The following is an 18,073-nucleotide window of genomic DNA, read 5'->3' on the forward strand; positions in this document are numbered from 1 at the left end:
TATCAGGAAGCAACAAAACCAAACCCATCAACTGGGAGGAGCTGGAGTTAAAACCCACGCACACCTTGATATAATTCAGCAAGTATGGAGACTCTTCCATGAGGCCCAGTACAAGCTGGGCATCAGGTCTGGGATCAGTGAATCTCAGCAGCCGCTGGGATTCAAAGAGGGAGGGAGGGAAGGGTCTGACTGCAAGGACTAGGACCTGAAGCTTTCTGTCAGGGAGAGGCTGAGCCTTGAGCAGAGGCAGGGGTTGGGAAGGTGGGCATAGGCTAGGACAAGGGGCTCCCCTCCCCCATTCTAGCAGGGCTTTGAGCTTAGCTTGGGTCAGAAGGGCAGGGCATCACTTCCCCTGGGGCTTTATCCAAAATTCCACAATGTTGAAACTGTCCGAGCCCAGAGGGGACGTTTAGACTATGACATTTGGTTAATCTGCTACACATGTGAAGAAGGGGATATCCAAGACCAAATCTACACATGTGAAGAAGGGGATATCCAAGACCAAATCTACACATGTGAAGAAGGGGATATCCAAGACCAAATCTTATTAATTTTAAGTATTTAGTATCTTCATTATGACATTTTGACACATGATGTATGAAATATTTGAGACAGAGTTTCTCTGTGTACACCTGCTCTGTAGATCAAGCTGGCCTCGAACTCACAGAGATCCACTTGCCTCTGCCTCTCCAGAGCTGGGGGTAAAGGCGTGTGCCAACACACCGATCCAGAATCTTTAATTTTTAACAAACCCCAAATTTTAAGCTGAGGCTGAGGCTGGGGTAACTCAGCATTTCCTCAGGGTTCGTCATCCTCCTGAGTTGTCCTCTCCTCCCCCAGTAAACTCCAAAGGAGCCTCTGAGTCACGTTCACATTGAGGACAGTGAGTTGTTTCCAGGAGACGAGAGACTGCCATTCTCTTGTTTATTTCTCCAGAATGTATTTATATCACACTGGGAACACGTGGGGGCATCTGGAACTTTCCTCCACTCCCAATGGGAATGTTAAATGATGCCATCACTTTCAGAAACAGTTTGCTAGTCGAAAACAACCAAAATCCCGAAACAAAACAGAAACACGGGCAACCACAGCAGCCAGAGCCAACAGTGAACCCACAGTTCCCTCAAATACTTATTTGAGGGAAATAAAAGCATGTGGGCAATTAGCTGGCACTCCCCAGCACTTGGGGGATGGAGGCAGGAGGATACTGAGTTTAAGGTGATCCTACACAGGCAGTTGAGGCCCAAGTGTTGGGATTAAAAGCATGTGCCTCTGTGCTCTGCTTTTGTTGAGTTTCTATTATTGTTGTTATTATTATTATTATTATTATTATTATTAATCTGTGGCTATCCTGACTTACAGCTGGATTTACAGGTGGTTCTGAACCACCTGTTGTGGGTGCTGAGAACCAAACTCTACAAGAGCAGCACGCGTTCTTAGCCGTGGAGGTGTCTTTCCGGTCCCACAGCTGTGTGTTGTTTGCAGTTTTCACGCCAGCTTAGACTTAGAATTTCCCCCTTTGTATCGGAGAAGCCACCGTGCCGGGCAAGGAGACCCTGGCTGGCACATCGGCGTCTCCCACACCTCGAAGAGGTCTGGCGCGAGGAAGCGTTACTGACAGGGATGACGAGTGGGTATTAACGGCCCATGACTGAGCACAAACGCCACCCACCATCCTTCTTTGCTCATCCGGACGTTCACCCAGCCTTAGTCAATCAAGGCAGATGCCTCGGCTTCCAGATGTGTGTGTGTGTGTGGGGGGGGGGGGGGGGGGGAGAGACTCTCGGGACACGCCCCCTGAGCTCCATCAGCCAATGGAGGGTGAGGAGGCGGGCCCGAGGAAACGGCAGCGCTGCGGTCCAATGGGCTTCCGTCGGGGCCCCGCGGCTGGCTAATGGGCGTGCCCCTCGGCGACGGTGGGAAGCGGCTGGGTAACTGGGCCGTTGTTGGCTCGGGGCGGCCGAGGCGGCTGTGGCTGTGGCGGTGGCGTTCCCGCTGGGCTCGGAGGTGAACGCGGGCGGCGGGGTGGGGTGGGGCGGGGCGGGCGGGAGGTGGCGGCGACGGCCGAGGCTCGCGGCGGGAGGCGGAGGCCCGGCCCGCTCCAACCGCCCGGGCCCGCGGAGCGCGGAGCGGCCGCTCCCCGAGGCGCTGCCGTGGCGTGTGGCCGGGCCTGCCTCCGCCTCCCCGGGCCTCCGGTCCGCCGAGTCTTCCCTGCCGTCGTTAGAGGTCCGTCCGCCCCGCCGCCCTCTTTGTCTGCGTGCTTTCCCGTAGACACTCACCTTAGGTTATTTGAGTTTCATTTGCTTGTTTTCCGGGCTCTGCCACAATGGGACTCTTTAATTCGTTAAACAGTGTCAGTTGCCAGGGCACCGAGGATGGCAGGTGGCTTGACAATGTCCAGACCAGCCTGACGCCTTGTTAGCAGTCAGTACCTAAGTCTATTTCTGTGTCTTGGGAAGGAGTGATGTAAACACTGGCTCTGCATTTGCCAGCGCTTCCCTCTCTGCCTTGTATACTGTACGGAAAGCGTATGGCTCTTGCCTGGCATGCCCGGGTGGGAGGGTCTCAATTGACGGAGAAAAAAACACCTAAGTGGGCAGCGTCAGCATCAGTGGTCATTCTGTGCCATTTGATATGACGTCCAATATTAGCTCTCTGCTTCTGTTTGGTTTTGCTTTTTTTTTTTTTTTTTTGAAATAGTGTCTAATTCATCCTAGGTTGGCCTTGAACTTACTAGGTCGCCAAGATGGTTTTGAACTTCTGATTCTTCTGTCTCTATATCCCTAGTGGTAAATTTACAGGCATGTACGATCATGCCCAGTTTTATGGCTGGTCAGGGAACACAGAGCCCCCGTACCTAGGCTCATCACTATACTCCTGCCAAAAGTGTATAGCCTGAATTTAGTCCAAGAAAACACCAGACAACCCCCGCCCCCAAATTGAAGGATTGATTACAAAATAACTAGCCAGTAGCTAGAAACTCTTAGTAACTGCCAGTAGTTGCTAGCAGGCTCTAATTAAGGTGCTAATTAACTGAACAAGGGAGAGAGATTAGACGTAACATCTAAGTGCTTTATGTCACTCAGGACTGAAAGAAAGTGAGCCAGAAAAGGGGGATTGGTGATCTCTTTACTGACCTTTGAATAAGGTCTGAGGTTTGGTTACATTTTAAAAAAAATTAGAATTTAATAACATTAACTTTTACTGAAGTTGGGTGAAGGGCATAAGGGAATTCTTTGTATTTTAGGGCTTTTTTTGGGGGGCGGCAACATTTTGTAAGTAATTTTTGAAGTTGAAAATTTAAAGACAATGAAAAGGAGTGCCCTACGTTTTTATTCTTTTGCATGTCATCCCTTGAGCAGAAATGAAACAGAAACTGATACCTCTTCCTTTGCAGTTTTCAGGAAGAGCTAAGATGGCTGAGTTTCCAGATGACCAGGCTGCTAGGCTGTGTGACAACTGGTAAGACATAGAATCTCATGGTTTGAGGACACGCCAGCTCTGTAAAGACTTGGGTGGTTTCTTGGCAGGTTGTGACTGAGGCTGTATGTGATTAACTATGCAAGCCACTGTAAATAGAGCCTTTTAACCATTTGGGTAAATGGCTTGTTTAGAATTTGACAGGCAGGTTTCTCTGGGTAGCATGGGGAGTGGAATGGATAAAGCTGGGACCTGGGTCTCTGTTCTGTCTTTAATGACTTAATAAGATGGGGCCAGGACTGGAGGGGTGGCTCAGTGGTTAAGGGTACTGCCTGCTCTTTCAGAGGACCCAGGTTTGGTTTCCTGTTACATGAGATCCAGTGGCCTCTGGCCTCTCTGGACACCAAGTACACAGACATGCATGCAGACAAAACATCCATACACATAAAATAATAAAACTTAGCTGGGTGTGGTGATACATACCAGAATCCTAGCACTCAGGAGGCAGAGGCAGGAGGATCTTTGTGAATTCCAGGCCAGTCTGGTCTACAGCGTGCTATCTAGGGAGACCCTTCTCTCTCTCTCTCTCTCTCTCTCTCTCTCTCTCTCTCTCTCTTTGAGACAAGGTTTCTCTGTGTAGTCTTGGCTGTCCTGGAACTCACTCTGTAGACCAGGCTAGCCTCGAACTCAGAAATCCGCCTGCCTCTATCTCCCAAGTGCTGAGATTAAAGGCATGCGCCACCACTGCCCGGCAAGACCCTTCTCAATAAACAAACAATACTGGAGTGGTGTGGACCCTCACCTTCTTTGGGAGTGGGGATGTGTAGTGGGAGGGACTGTACAGTCTTGTGGGCGAGCTCGGCCACTGAGCTAGCCTCAGCACCCACAGCCTTCACTCACATATAAGAAGTGAACTGATTTTTTTTTTTTTCCAGAGACACAGTTTCTCTGTGTAGCCCTGGCTGTTCTGGGTCTCACTCTGTAGACCAGGATGGCCCTGAATTCACAGACATCCACCTGCCCTTGGGTCCCCAGTGCTAGGACTTTCCTGAGTGGTCCTCAGGCTGTCTTTGGGGTGCTTGGGACTGAGTCTTCATGAACTGGCTCTGTGTGTAGTGATGGAAAAGTTAGCTGAGCAGCACAGAGTGAACTCTTTCTCTTTTTCTTTCTTTTCTTTTTCTGTTATTGTGGGAGGGGTGTTTTAAGACAGGGTCTTGCTACATAGCCCAGGCTAGCCTGGGACTGGATATGTACGCCCAGACTGCTAAGATGAGAGGAATAAGTCACGGGCTTTTAAAAAAATTTTTAAGCTGGTTCATGTAGCTCAGGCTAGTTTCAAACTCAGCAAACAGTAAAGATGACCTAAATTGAAAACCTTGTCTTACCTTCGAAGCACCGGGAGCCGCCATTGACAGTGGCAGTAGTAATTTTCAGTGCCAGGGACCAAACCCAGGCTTCACAGCAGCACGCCTGAGGATTTACAGCGTGCACCACCGCTACCATGCCGCCTTACCACCCCCTTTATTTCTTTCAGTGCTGGGGATTAAACCTGGGGCGTATGCTAGTATGGTTACAGGATGCAAACTCCTTTTTTTTTTGGTTTTCGAGACAGGGTTTCTCTGTGTATCCCTGGCTGTCCTGGAACTCACTCTGTAGACCAGGCTGGCCTCGAACTCAGAAATCCTCCTGCCTCTGCCTCCCAAGTGCTGGGATTAAAGGCGTGCGCCACCACCGCCTGGCAGGATGCAAACTCCTAAGACAGTTTCACTCATTGTCACCATTAAATAAGGCTGTCCTGTTTAACCATTTCATGGTTCCAGGGTCTGTGCATCACATCACAGGTGCTAAGCTTACTGTTCTCACGTTTTTAACCCAAGTGTTGAAGAGAAACTTAAAATTACTCTGTGAATATGAGGGCATGTGCGCTCAGCTACATACCTGTGGTCAGGGGACATTTTGCAGGACTCAGGCCTAGGAAGCATCTTTTTTTTTTTTTTAAATGCTATTTATTTATTTTTAGTTATATAAGTACACTGTAGTTGTCTTCAGACTCACACCAGAAGAGTGTATCAGATCCCATTACAGACAGCTGCAAGCTACTATGTGGTTGCTGGGAATTGAACTCAGGACCTCTGGAAGAGCAGTCGGTGCTCTTAACCACTGAGCCATCTCTCCAGCCCCCTAGGAAGCGTCTTTACCCTGCTGGACCTGATGTGGTTTCTTTAAGAATTTATCTCTTACATGCATGCACGCGTGTGAGAGCATGTCTTGCCATTTCAGCAAACCTGGTTGGTCACAAGCCCTGAGTCTGCCTGTCTCTGCCATGACACCTGGTGGTCACATGTGCCTGGGAATCTGAACTCAGGTCCTCATGCTGGCACAGCAAGCCCTGTACCGACTGAGTGAGCACAGTGCAGCACATTGGTTCTGTGTGTCACTTACCACATGACGTAGGAGGGAGATGCTGGTGGAGGAGATTACCATGCTGATGGAGAGCTGGAACAGAGCCCTGCTGCTCGCCTGCCCTCGTGGCTGGAGGACACAGTTCAGAGAAGACTTTCTACCGGTGCTCCCTGCCTGCCACTTTAGAGTGTCCCCAAGCATCATTTGCATGTCTGCCTAAGTCAGTGGCTTTGTCATCTTTGACATGGATAAAATAAGAAAATGTCACTTGAGAAGCAAAATGACATTTGGCAGAGACATCCTGGTTCTCGCTCTGTTGTAATTTGAAGGAGTCTGGGACGATGTATAACTCACGGCTGAGGGAGTTGAGACAGCGCAGTGGAGGAGCCAGTGAGGACAAGGCTACCTGGGGCAGAGCAGCTCACAGAAGAAAATAGCCTAGTGTGGAGACCTGAGCGAGCTCACCCCTGCCTGTCTGAGGGACTGCTCACACTGCAGGTCTTGAAAGCTGCTCTGGGGGTGCTGTCGAGATGGCTCTGTGGTTAAGAGCTTCTACTGCTCCCAAAAGAAGACCTGAGTTCAGTTCCCAGCATCCACATCTGGTGGTTTGCAATCACCTATACCTCAAGCTATAGGTGGAACCGGATGCCTCTGGCTTCCATGGGCACCTGCCTTCACGGGCACATAACCATCTGTGCATGCATGTAAACACTTAACTAAATCTTTTTAAAAGTGGTTTTGGAGCTGGATAGATGGGTTGGTGGTTAAGAGCACTTGAGCACTCATTGTTCTTCCAAGAGAGCTAGGATCAGTTTTCCCAGGGTTCAGCTCCCACATGGTGGCTCAAAGCCATCCATAACTCCAGTTCCAGAGGATCTGATGCCCTCTGCTGGCCTCCATGGGCACTGCATGCACATGGAGCACATACATACAAGCATGCAAAACATATATTCATAATGTCAATACATCTAGTAAAACTGTTGGTCTTTGAGACATACCTTTGATTCTGGCACTTATGAGGCAGAGGCAGGTGGATGGATTTGTTACGAGTTTGTGGCCAGCCTGGTCTACATAGAGAGACCCTATTTCACAAAATAAAACAATTGGTCTTTGGAGCCTTCTCTGCCACCTTTCAGTTTTTTCCCTTGTTTTTTTGAGGCAGGGTTTCTCTGTCAGCCCTGGTTGTTCTGGAACTTGCTCTGTAGACCAGGCTGGCCTCAAACTTGGACCTTCTTGTCTGCCTCCCAAGTTATACGCTGCCATTCCTGGCTTTCTGTCATCTTAAGACAAGGATCTTCAGTGTCAGAACTGCACTGGATACAAGTAGACAGTAGGAAAGAAAAGTTGGTTGTGATTGAAAATGCTTTTTTCCTAAATGGTGTCTATTATGTTTTATGTATTTACTGTGTATGTATGACATGCACATGTGTGTCACAGGGTGCAGTGAAGGTCAGAGGATCCCTTTGGGAATTGGTCCTCTCCACCACCGTGTGGATCCTAGGGGTGAAATTTAGGTCGCCAGGCTTGGCAGCAAGTGCTTTTGTTCAGGTGAACCATCTCACCAACCCTGAACTATTTTTTGTTACCTCTTCTCTTCTGGTTCTGGACATTCCAGGACGTGGGAGTATCAGCACCTGGGAGGTGGAGGAAGGAGAGTTCCAGGCCAAACGGAGCTACAATATCAAGACCCTGTCTCAGAAGTTAAACACAGAGAAATAAAAATCATTAGCCAGGCAAGGTAGTCTCCATTTCCAACACTCAGTCAGCTAGGGCAGGAAGATTGCTATGAATCTGAGGCCTCTGTGTACTGCAGTGTGAGAACCAGTCTCAAAACACAAGCTGGGCATGGCGGGCCTTGCCTGCAGGGCTCACCTTTGGGAGGTGGAGAGAGAAACATCAAGGTCTTTTCTGCAGAGTGACTTGAGGCCAGCCTGGGCTCTGTGAGTTCCTTTCTGAAAAGTCAAATGCAAAACCAAAATATTGATGAAGACAAAACACTGACAGGACACGTGTCCATGTGCTTGCTTGCACTGGATGAGAGAAGGTGGGGGTCAGTTAGTAATGCTTGTCTTTTTCTTTGGCATATTTCTGTAGCAAAAAGGAAATTCCAGTGTTTAATTTTACCATCCATGAAATCCACTGTAAGAGGAACATTGGTGTGTGCCCTGTCTGCAAGGAACCGTTCCCCAAATCTGACATGGACACTCACATGGCCGCAGAGCACTGTCAGGTGAGCTGCCCATTCCCAGATGGGCAAGGGGAAAGGTGGGGTGACCGAGCCACTTGATGGACTCTTTGTTTTCTAGGTGACCTGCAAATGCAACAAGAAGTTGGAGAAGAGGCAGCTAAAGCAGCATGCGGTTAGTGTCTTCGTGGGAGGAGGGACGGACTTCTGGGGCCAGGCCTGCTGAAACCAGAGCCACATGCAGCGAGAAAGCCTGTATAAGCCTGTTCTGCACCACCTTGCATGCAGATCCATGCTCAAAGCCCAGTTGAAGCTTTTCCTGACCCTGTCAGATGGGCTTCTAGCTCGTGTACTCCTTGGACTGTGTCCTCTCCCCATTGGTGCCTTCCTGGCTTGTTTTATATGTTGAAATAAGGCTTTTCCCTGCCTTCTTGATTATTTTTAGCTAGTATGTGTGTTGTCTGTGTGCCACAGTGTACCTGTGGAGGTCAAAGGTACTTGTCAGAGTCAGTTCTCCTTCCTGGGCCTCAAACTCAGGTTGCCAGCTTTGGCAGCCAGTAACTATAGTTGCAAAACCATCCCACAGACCTAGACCTACAGCTCCTTGCTCCTAGTTGTTAGAAAGCATTGCATTCCAGCCCAGGCTAGAGAACACTGAAGTAGATACTTAAGTTTCTTTGTTTTTTTTTTTGTTTTTTGTTTTTTTTTTTTTTGGTTTTTGAGGGTTTCTCTGTGTAGCCCTGGCTGTCCTGGAACTCACTCTGTAGACCAGGCTGGCCTCGAACTCAGAAATCCGCCTGTCTCTGCCTCCCAAGTGCTGGGATTAAAGGCGTGTGCCACCACCGCCCGGCCGATACTTAAGTTTCTTGCCTGGATCTGAACTCCAGCCTCTCTGTATAGTAAGTCCTTCCCACCATGCATTGCAGGAGACTGAGTGTCCTCTGCGGCTTGCTGTCTGCCAGCACTGTGATCTGGAGCTTTCTGTGCTCAAGTTGAAGGAGCATGAAGATTATTGTGGTGCCCGGACAGAGCTGTGTGGCAGCTGTGGGCGCAACGTGCTTGTGAAGGAGCTGAAGACTCACCCTGAAGTCTGTGGGAGAGTGGAGGAGGAAAAGAGAAACGAGGCTGCCATCTCTCCCGATGCTTACGATGAGTCTTGGAGTCAGGATAGAATCTGGATCGCATCCCAGCTCCTCAGACAAATTGAGGCTCTGGACCCACCCATGAGGCTCCCTGGGAGGCCCCTGAGAGCCTTTGAGGCAGACCCTTTCTACAGTAGGACTGCCAGCCAGAGGAGCATGACAACCCATTTCCCAATTCAAAATAATCTTTGTGAGTTATGTTTGGCGTTAGCGAGTGGGTGGTGCCACCATCCCAGGACAAAGGGCAACAGGACTTTGGAGACAAATAGATCTTGAGGCTAGGAACATGACAGTCACTGGGTGGCAATGGGAAGGATACCACACTTGCCTATGCAGCAGGAATAATGGAGCCTCGTGGTATGCTCTTGCTGTTATTGCTGGCGGTAGGCGGACGGTGTCCTTAGTCTTAGAGGCACCTGCGGCATGCTCTCATGTCATTGTCCAGCTGGCCTGGCTGTGCTTACTCATTCTGCCACAGTGCAGATAAGATGAGACCAGGGTTGAGCCCGGTGCCTGTCTGTCTCCTAGTTACCAAGAGCAATCCTGCCAATTGGTCACTTATGTTATCCCGGTGGCTTATTGTTTCATGGCGCATGTCAGGTTCAGAGGTCCCTGAAAGCAGTGGGCTCAGGGTCGTAGTGGCTTGGCAGGCCTCTGCTGGTCTTGACAGCTTGGCAGGCTTGGATGGTTCCTGTCTCTAGTGTGCTCATGCACTGCTGCTTTCTTCCCAGTTGAAGAACAAGAAAGGCAGGAAAGGAATAGAAGCCGGCAGTCCCCAAAAGACAGCACTGAGAATAACGCGCACTTGGACTTCATGTTGGCCCTGAGTCTGCAGAATGAGGGACAGGCCTCCAGCATGGTAGAGCAGGGCTTCTGGGAGTCCATGTCTGAGGCTGATCCAGCTCGCGGTGGGCCCACATCTCTAGGTGACATAAAGGGTAAGTTTGCTTCTTTTGCAGAGTCTTTACAATTTTTATGAGTGTTCTGCTTCTGTATGTCAATGTACCATATGCACTCAGTGCCTCGGGCGGCTAGAAGAGGGTGTTGGATCCCCTAGAAACTGGAGTTACTGGCAGTTGGGAGCTAGCATGCAGGTGCCAGGAATCGAACCTCTAGAGGAACGGCAAGTGCCCTTAACCCCTGAGCCACCTCCCCAGCCCCTAGTCACTGTAACTTTTGTTAGTCTTCCATTATCTAACTCATACAGAGTTGAAATACTGGGCTGGTGGGATGGTTCAGTGGGTAGACGCGTTTGTTGCCAAGACTAACAATCTGGGTTTGGAGCCAACTCCCATAGTTGGTCTTCGAAACCACACGAGCTGCACGTGGCTTGAGTGTGCCCATCTCCCACTACACACACACATCTAAACTAAAGGTGAACTGGCTCACACTTTTAATGCCAGTACTTGGGAGGTAGAAGCAGGCAGATCTGTGAGTTCCAGGACAGGGCTGTATAGTGAGACTATGTCTCCAAACAAAAGGATTGCTTTTTTCAAGACAGAGTTTCTCTGTGTAGCTCTGGCTGTGCTGGAACTTGTTCTATAGACCAGGCTAGCCTGAACTCAGAGATCCACCTGCCTCTGCCTCCTGAGGGCTGGGAATAAAGGTGTGTACTACCACTGCCTGGCTGAAAATAGAAATATTTAATGAGATAGAACTCACCTTATTTTTGCTTTCCAACCTTATTCTGAACGGTTCTGAGAACTGTACAGTGGACCCCCACCTGCCCCGTGTCTCTGTCTCCATTTTCCTGTCCCCACACTGACCTCCTGCATACTCCCCTGAGTTCTTACAGATTTACAGACACAGGACATTCTGTGCTTAAATACTACACCATGTATTTAACGCGATCACTCTCCTATGTAAAGAAGACAAAGGCCACAAAAGCTCCTCACTCTTTTATTTTAAAGATTTATTTTATGTATATGAGTGCACTGTAGCTGTCTTCAGACACACCAGAAGAAGGCATCAGATCCCATTACAGATGGTTGTGAGCCTCCATGTGGTTGCTGGGAATTGAACTCAGGACCTCTGGAAGAGCAGCCAGTGCTCTTAACCTCTGAGCCGTGTCTCCAGCCCACGTTCCTCACTCTTACCCACTGCTCTGTAGCACTTCTTGTTTTCTGAGTTATTATGCATTGGCACTTGTTTGTTTGAAATCTTATTTTTTTTGAGTCAGAGTCTCACTGTGCAGTCCTGGCTGGCCGGGAAATAACAGAGAGCTGCCTGTCTTTGCCTCTGGAAGACAGATGGGACGAAAGGTGTGTGCCATGCCAGGCCACACGGGTACTTTTGAAAAGTCCATGGCAGCTGTTGGCAGAGTCTCCTTCCTCTGTGTCTGGCTGTTTCCCGTATAATATCTGGGTCCAGGTCTGTCAGGACCTTGTACTGGGGTTTCTACAGCTTTGCACTTTTTTCTTTTTCTTTCTTTTTTTTTTTTTTTTTGAGACAAGCTATCTCTGTGTAGCCCATGCTGGCTGTGAACTCACTCTCCTGCCTCGTCCTCTCAAGTGCTGAGGCTATAGGGTGTGCCATCATGCTAGGATTCTTGCTTTGTAGCCTTTTACGGGATTCTTCCTTATCTTTAGCTCATTCTGTCTTTACCTAATTCTTTTTTTAAAGAAGTATCCTGTTTTCAAACAGTCTTTCACAAACTCCAGAGAATTTTCTTTTCCCGTGAAACCTCTACTTGAATCAGTTTTGGAATTTATACTGTGTCCTTTTCCTTGGCAGTCTAACACCCACCCCTGCCCCAGGTCAGACTTGTGAGTCAGATACTCCACAGGGTGGGAAGGTTGGCCAGCGCTTGTCTGTTTGTGGCTCCAGGTGCTGCTGACGAGACTCTGCTGCCCTGTGAATTCTGTGAGGAGCTGTACCCCGAGGAACTGCTCATTGACCATCAGGTGTGTGTCACTTGACAGCTTCAGGCAGGAGCGTGAGCAGGCTCTGATCAGTGGGACAAGCTGCAGGGGGCCTTCCTTACTGAGTGCAGTGCAGTGCAGTGCAGTGCAGTGCAGTGCAGTGGTGAACTGTAACTTTTCACCATATGGCTGTGGTACTCAGCGTCCCAAGAGACTGCGATCACAGGTACACAGCACTGTGTCTCGTTATAAGGGAGCTGTGGACCCCTTTCCACTCGACCTGTCTAAGTGGTGAGGCCTAATCCAGCATATCTAAAGGTGCTCTCTAGTCTCTGCTTGGGGTGACAGGACATACCCTGCTTTGAGAAATGGGGTTGAATACTTTACATGCATCTAGTGTTTGGTCCTTTAGGAAGAATAAAAGACTGTCTGGCCTTTGTTTGTGGTATGGTCCCGTGTGTAATGGATGGCACAGGCGCAGTAGGGAACAGTAGAGTGTGGAGATGAACCCGTCTGGCCTTTCCAGCTCTGCAGCACTCAGGGGTTGAAGGAGTTTCTTGGTGAAAGTGTGTAGGAATGTAGTTTTTCCTTAACTTCTCTTTATTTTTCAACATGTCTTTTGAATGACAGACAAGCTGCAACCCTTCACATGCCTTACGCTCACTCAGTACTGGCAGCTCTTCCGTCAGGGGGGTGGAAGATCCTGGTACCATCTTCCAGAACTTTCTACAGCAAGCAACAAGTAACCAGCTAGACACTTTAATGGGCCTGAGCAGTTCAGCTGCTGTGGAGGACAGCATCATCATCCCCTGTGAGTTCTGTGGGGTGCAGCTGGAAGAGGCGGTGCTGTTCCATCATCAGGTGAGTGTCCCAGGGGTGCGCTCCACCCTCTAGCTACACTCTGTCCTCAGAGCCCTGCTGAGCTCAGGGATCTATCACAGGCTACATGCGTTTGAGCAGAGGCTGAGGGAGCATCTCCCTGAGAGGACAGATGCATCCTGATTGTGACTGGCAGGCCCGGCTGTGCTATGGGAGAGCTGTGTTCCATGAGACCTGGGCTCCAGCTCTGCCTCTGCCATGTGGTTCCTGGGCTCTGAATTCCTCACGGGGCTTCAGGAAAGAAGGGTGCTACACTCCATACTCTAAAGTCTTTTGTTTTTCCAGTCTGGAATCATACATGATTAGAAAGAAAAATGCTCCCCTGCCCCGCCCAAAGCCATCAGTTGTGTGAAGAGCCAGTGGGGCAGGTGCCGGCCCTGCATTGCTCACTGTACATCTCCGCTTCTGCTTGTCACCTAAGCCACCACACACACACTGCAGACAGAGCATGCTCTTCTGATCACCAGCCTTTGCTTCCTCCTTGCCCAAAGCCTCAGGAATCCATGATGGCTGTTCAGTTTAGTACTCTGGCCGGGCGGTGGTGGTGCATGCCTTTAATCCCAGCACTTGGGAGGCAGAGGCAGGCGGATTTCTGAGTTCGAGGTCAGCCTGGTCTACCGAGTGAGTTCCAGGACAGCCAGGACTACACAGAGAAACCCTGTCTCGAAAAAAAACAAACAAACAAACAAAAAAAACAAAAACAGTCTAGTACTCTGTAGACCAGGCTGGCCTCGAACTCAGAAATCCGCCTGCCTCTGCCTCCCAAGTGCTGGGATTAAAGGCGTGCGCCACCACTACCCGGCTCAAGGATTTTTTTAAAATCAGTTGTCAGTGTCTGTGGTGGGTCAGGATGATCTCCCAGCCTGCTGATGCTCTTCTCTTTCCAACATCCCCAGGGCTGATTTGCTTTTTTCCTTTTTTTCCTTTTTTTTTTTTTAAAGGACAAATGTGACCAACGCCCAGCCACAGGAAACCACCGTGCAATGGAGGGCATCCCTGCACAGGATCCTCAGCCTGAAGACACTTCACCAGAGCTGTCCAGGAGGCGGGTCAAACACCAGGGTATCAGCCGGGGCTGAGCGAGGGAGCCAGGCTGAAGCCACTGCTGGCTCTGCTTGCTTCCCAGTCCTGCTCTCCAGGAGGCCTGCCTGTGCCTCTAGTTCCCATGCATGAGGGTCTCTTGAGGGACTCTGCTGAGGCTAAGTGGTCCCCACGTTGCCCCAGGTTGACCTAAGTGCAGATGTTGTAGGCTTCTGGCTTCCAAGATATCTGTGAGTCACAGTGCTGTGGTAACTTGTGCTTCCTACTGCTTTATTTAATCATCTAGCTGGGTGCATGTTTCTGAGACTTCACACCACAAAGCCAACTGCTAACGGCTTCTTTTTTTGTTGTTGTTGTTTTGTTTTTTTGAGACAGGGTTTCTCTGTGTAGCCCTGGCTGTCCTGGAACTCACTCTGTAGACCAGGCTAGCCTCGAACTCTCGAACTCAGAAATCTGCCTGCCTCTGCCTCCCAAGTGCTAGGATTAAAGGCGTGCGCCACCACCGCCCAGCAACTAACGGCGTCTCCTAGTTTGCTGACATCTGTTTGCTCAACAGTTAGGAGACTGTCCTTAAGGATCAGGACCTCAGCATATAGAGTGGGCTGTCTGCCATGACAGTCTGCTAGTAACAGATAGGATAGCCTTCCCCGGAAAGCAACTGCCACCTTCTCTTCCCAGGAGACCTGTCATCTGGCTACGTGGATGCTGTCAAGCAGGAATCAGTGAAAGGCTCCACCTACTCGATGTCTCCCAACAGAACCATGAACAGTGTGACTAACCCACTGTTGAACTCGGCATCAGGCCCCAGGTCTGACTACCAGCGGAGCCCTCCTGGGGTGCTGAAGCCCAACAACTCAGACAGTCAGGACCTCCATGGGCGGATGCGGGGCAACCAGAATGGGCCTGTCGCATCTGGGCGCGTTCCAGTGATTCACTCTATTCGAAATCTCTATCCAGAAAACCTTGCGCCATCTTTTCCTCATGGCTCTCCTGGGAGATATGGAGCCAGGTAAGCAGCAGCCCCAGAATGGAGCCTATGGTGGCTGAGGAAAGCATGGGCGGGTAGGAGGGCTCACTCGCTGCAAAAGCCTGATGACCTGAGCTGTCCTCTGACCACCACACGCGTGCTAGCACATGTACTCACACTGCACACATGCAGAATAATTAATGCAATGAGTTTTTAAAAAACCTTAAAGCCTTTATTTCCATGCGTGGTCACAGAAATACGGAAAGCCCTGGAGGGCTTAGCCTTTTTCCCCAGTGGTGCTAGGGCTGGAAGCCAGGGCCTCATACTTGGTCAGGTTGAGTTTTAACTAGTTGGCCCCCACCAGGCTCATTGAGGAGTCTGGGTTTGCCTGATGGTGCCGCCGCCTCCTCTCCTCTGAGTTCCCAGTCAGCCTGCTGATTCCTGACCTTTGTTTACAGTGGGAGGAGTGAAGGTGCCCGGAGCTCTCGGGTCACCCCTGCAGCTGCTAGCTACCACAGCAGAGCGGCAAAGGTAACGGGGTCCCGCAGTAATGCTCAGGGCAGATGCAGACATGGCTGGGACTCGTGGGCTTATGAATTCAGAGAACGTGCTGGGTACACACCTCATAGTGTAGGGTCCATGCCTTGACTTTTTTCGAAGAAAGCTCTCTGGGAACCAGGCAGCTCCAACATGTCTGGCCTTTCACTACTTAATCTTGTGTTATCCAACAGGCAAAGCCTCCAAAGCAGCAGGGAGCAGGGGATGCTGAGGAGGAAGAGGAGTGATGTGACTGTGGGGGACTCTTGCAGCCCACCCCTCTGCATAGCAGTACAGGCTGGTGCAGTGTCCAACTGCCTCTCAGGCTCATCGGGCAGGAGAGACGCCAGATTGTAATTTTTCCTAGGTTATGGCCATTTTGTGTCTTTGAGATTGTGCTGTGCGTATTTGGGTTTGAGGGAGGGCTAGCTGGGAGGCCCGAGCCACCACTGTTGAGCAGAAGTGCAATCAGTGTGTCTGTGGCCCTCTTGGCCTGGATGGTAAGGGCTCCATCCAGATGTCATCAACACTGCTGCTTGGTGCTGTGGGGTCCTGGTGGACAGAGAGGAGGGTCCTGGGAATCTCAGAGATAGCAGAGAAGCAATTCTCTCCTGGTGGGGCCTAAGCCTGGGTTTGCAGCATGTTAGGAACAAGTTGAGCGGCCAGCGGGTACTTGGACTAGAGGCCACCTTGGTGCTTGCGGGTCACTCACCCACCTCTCTCTGTTCCCGATGGGGAATGTATCGCTTCGTTCATGCCACTCCCACCAGGGCCACACCTGCCCTCATAAGGACTGAGGCTCCAGCCCCTTCCCTTTTTATTTTACTGTTTTAATTATCTATTTCCTTGTAATTGAAATAAAGTTTGTATTTAGAGATCTGTTTAAGCTTGTGATTCTTTCTATAGAGATGGAGGAGAGTGTGCATGGTTTCCCTGGGTAGCCCAGGCTGGCCTTGAACTTCAATTGCGCCGTCTAGGCTGCAGGCACAGTTGGTGACTGCTGTGCTGTTTGTTGGATGCCCTGCATGGGTTCCTTCTCAGAGTGCTCAGATTTCAAGAGGTCGTGCTCTGTTTTTTTTTTTTCCTCCCTAAGATGTCCCATGTAGACCAGGTTGGCCTCAAAATCTTGACTATCCTGTCTGCCCTCACCTTAAGAACTGCTAATTTCCTCCAAAATTTGCACTTTGGAGGAAACTTAGAGGTTCATTGCAGCTGTGGTAATACTTGGGGCCTAACACTGTGCCGGCCATGGGGGTGCACACTTGTAGCCATTGGAAGATGAAGGAAGATAGCAAAACACAAAATCCTGAACCCCAAAAAGGAGCCACGCTTTTGAGGGACAACCAATCCTGCTTTAGCACTCTTGCCAAGGATTGAGAAGATGGAGAACCCCCCACTTCTTTCAGATGGCACAGAGACTGTTCAGGCGACAAAAAGGTTGTGCCGCTAATTCTCAGTAAAGCCAGGACAGAAAATTATTCTGTCCCCAGATGAGACATACTGGCCAGGCTCGCCAAGGGTGGCTAGCTTAGAAAACCTTCCTCAGGAGCCAGAGGACATGGCCTCTGCTGTCACTGACTTCCTCTTGGAACTTCAAGGAGGTGGCAGGAAGGGCTCAAGGCAACTTGGGTCTCTCTCCCTGGCGAGGATGGAGCACCGTCACCCACAGAACACCGTGTGGATTGGACATGGTATAGTGACAATGGACTGGCTTGTGGCTGTAACTGCTGTCCTCCATGCAACCACAGACAAGACAAGTGCAGCTGGAAGCTAGTCTCCCTGTATCCTCAGGCATCTGCGCTTCGTCATTCCTAGCCATTCCTTTGACACTGTTCTTGTTCAGACTGTCATGTGTGCCTCGTTGTCTCTCCCTCCCTCTGCATTCTCAGAGTTGCAGAGATATACCCTTGTTTAAATGTATTTTTAAATGAGTGTATGTTAGTTGTAAGAAATGGGTTTCATTAGGACTTTTTTGTAGATAAAACGTGCCTTTTGTGTGGGGCTGGGTCGACATCTCACTGTTCCGCAGTCCAGACTGGCCTGGCCTTGTGGCAGCCCCTCCCTTCCTGGGTTCTGGTACCGTGCCCACCCCGTGCCATATAATGAACTCTGATTCTAGTCACATGCCTGTTTTCTTTTTCTGGGGTGGTGGTGTGAGAGACAGAGCCTAATGTAGTGCATGCTGGCCTTGAGCTTTCCCTTTTCCTCTTCAGTGCACCACCATGCCCCGCCCCACCTGAACTTAGTCCTTCCCTGATGCCATGGGCGTGACTGTGCCTATTGTTTTCTGTGCCAGGTTGAACCCGGCTCGGTTAGGGTTAGAAGGTATCTTTCACTTTCTAGGTTACAGAGTCTGAAGCCATTCTGACACTGATTTTCTCCCTTCGAGCTCCGCACACTCCTAGGATTGGATGTCCGCCCTGTGCGTGGTGAATGCTACAACCATCTAAGGAGCGCCCCCTGCTGGTGTTGTGTGTCTGCTTACCCTTTCAGAGGTTCCTCCACCACTGCTGCCCTGGTCCCATCCTAACAATTTAAAAATGTCCCTTTGTCTTTTTTGTCCTCCATAGACCGTCACTTTTTTCCATCCTTCAACTGTTTTGATGCCAATCTTCACAGCCTGTCTGCTGTTGTCTCA

At 50.1% G+C, this 18,073-nt stretch overlaps 1 protein-coding gene across 1 annotated transcript; it reads left to right on the forward strand.

The window, feature by feature from the left end:
* The first annotated feature begins 1,910 nt into the window (after positions 1 to 1,910).
* Positions 1,911 to 16,314, forward strand: Trafd1 (TRAF-type zinc finger domain containing 1). The gene is made up of 12 exons (XM_028766025.1): positions 1,911 to 2,007; positions 3,398 to 3,462; positions 7,918 to 8,053; positions 8,130 to 8,183; positions 8,935 to 9,340; positions 9,882 to 10,088; positions 11,977 to 12,053; positions 12,642 to 12,872; positions 13,832 to 13,952; positions 14,610 to 14,940; positions 15,357 to 15,429; positions 15,630 to 16,314. The coding sequence occupies exons 2-12, from the start codon at positions 3,416 to 3,418 to the stop codon at positions 15,681 to 15,683; spliced, it is 1,737 nt and encodes a 578-aa protein (XP_028621858.1). The 5' UTR covers positions 1,911 to 2,007; positions 3,398 to 3,415; the 3' UTR covers positions 15,684 to 16,314.
* The last annotated feature ends 1,759 nt before the right edge of the window (positions 16,315 to 18,073 follow it).

This window comes from Grammomys surdaster, unplaced genomic scaffold (genome assembly GCF_004785775.1).
Source record: "Grammomys surdaster isolate TR1022 unplaced genomic scaffold, NIH_TR_1.0 166, whole genome shotgun sequence".
NCBI classification, from domain to species: Eukaryota; Metazoa; Chordata; class Mammalia; order Rodentia; family Muridae; genus Grammomys; species Grammomys surdaster.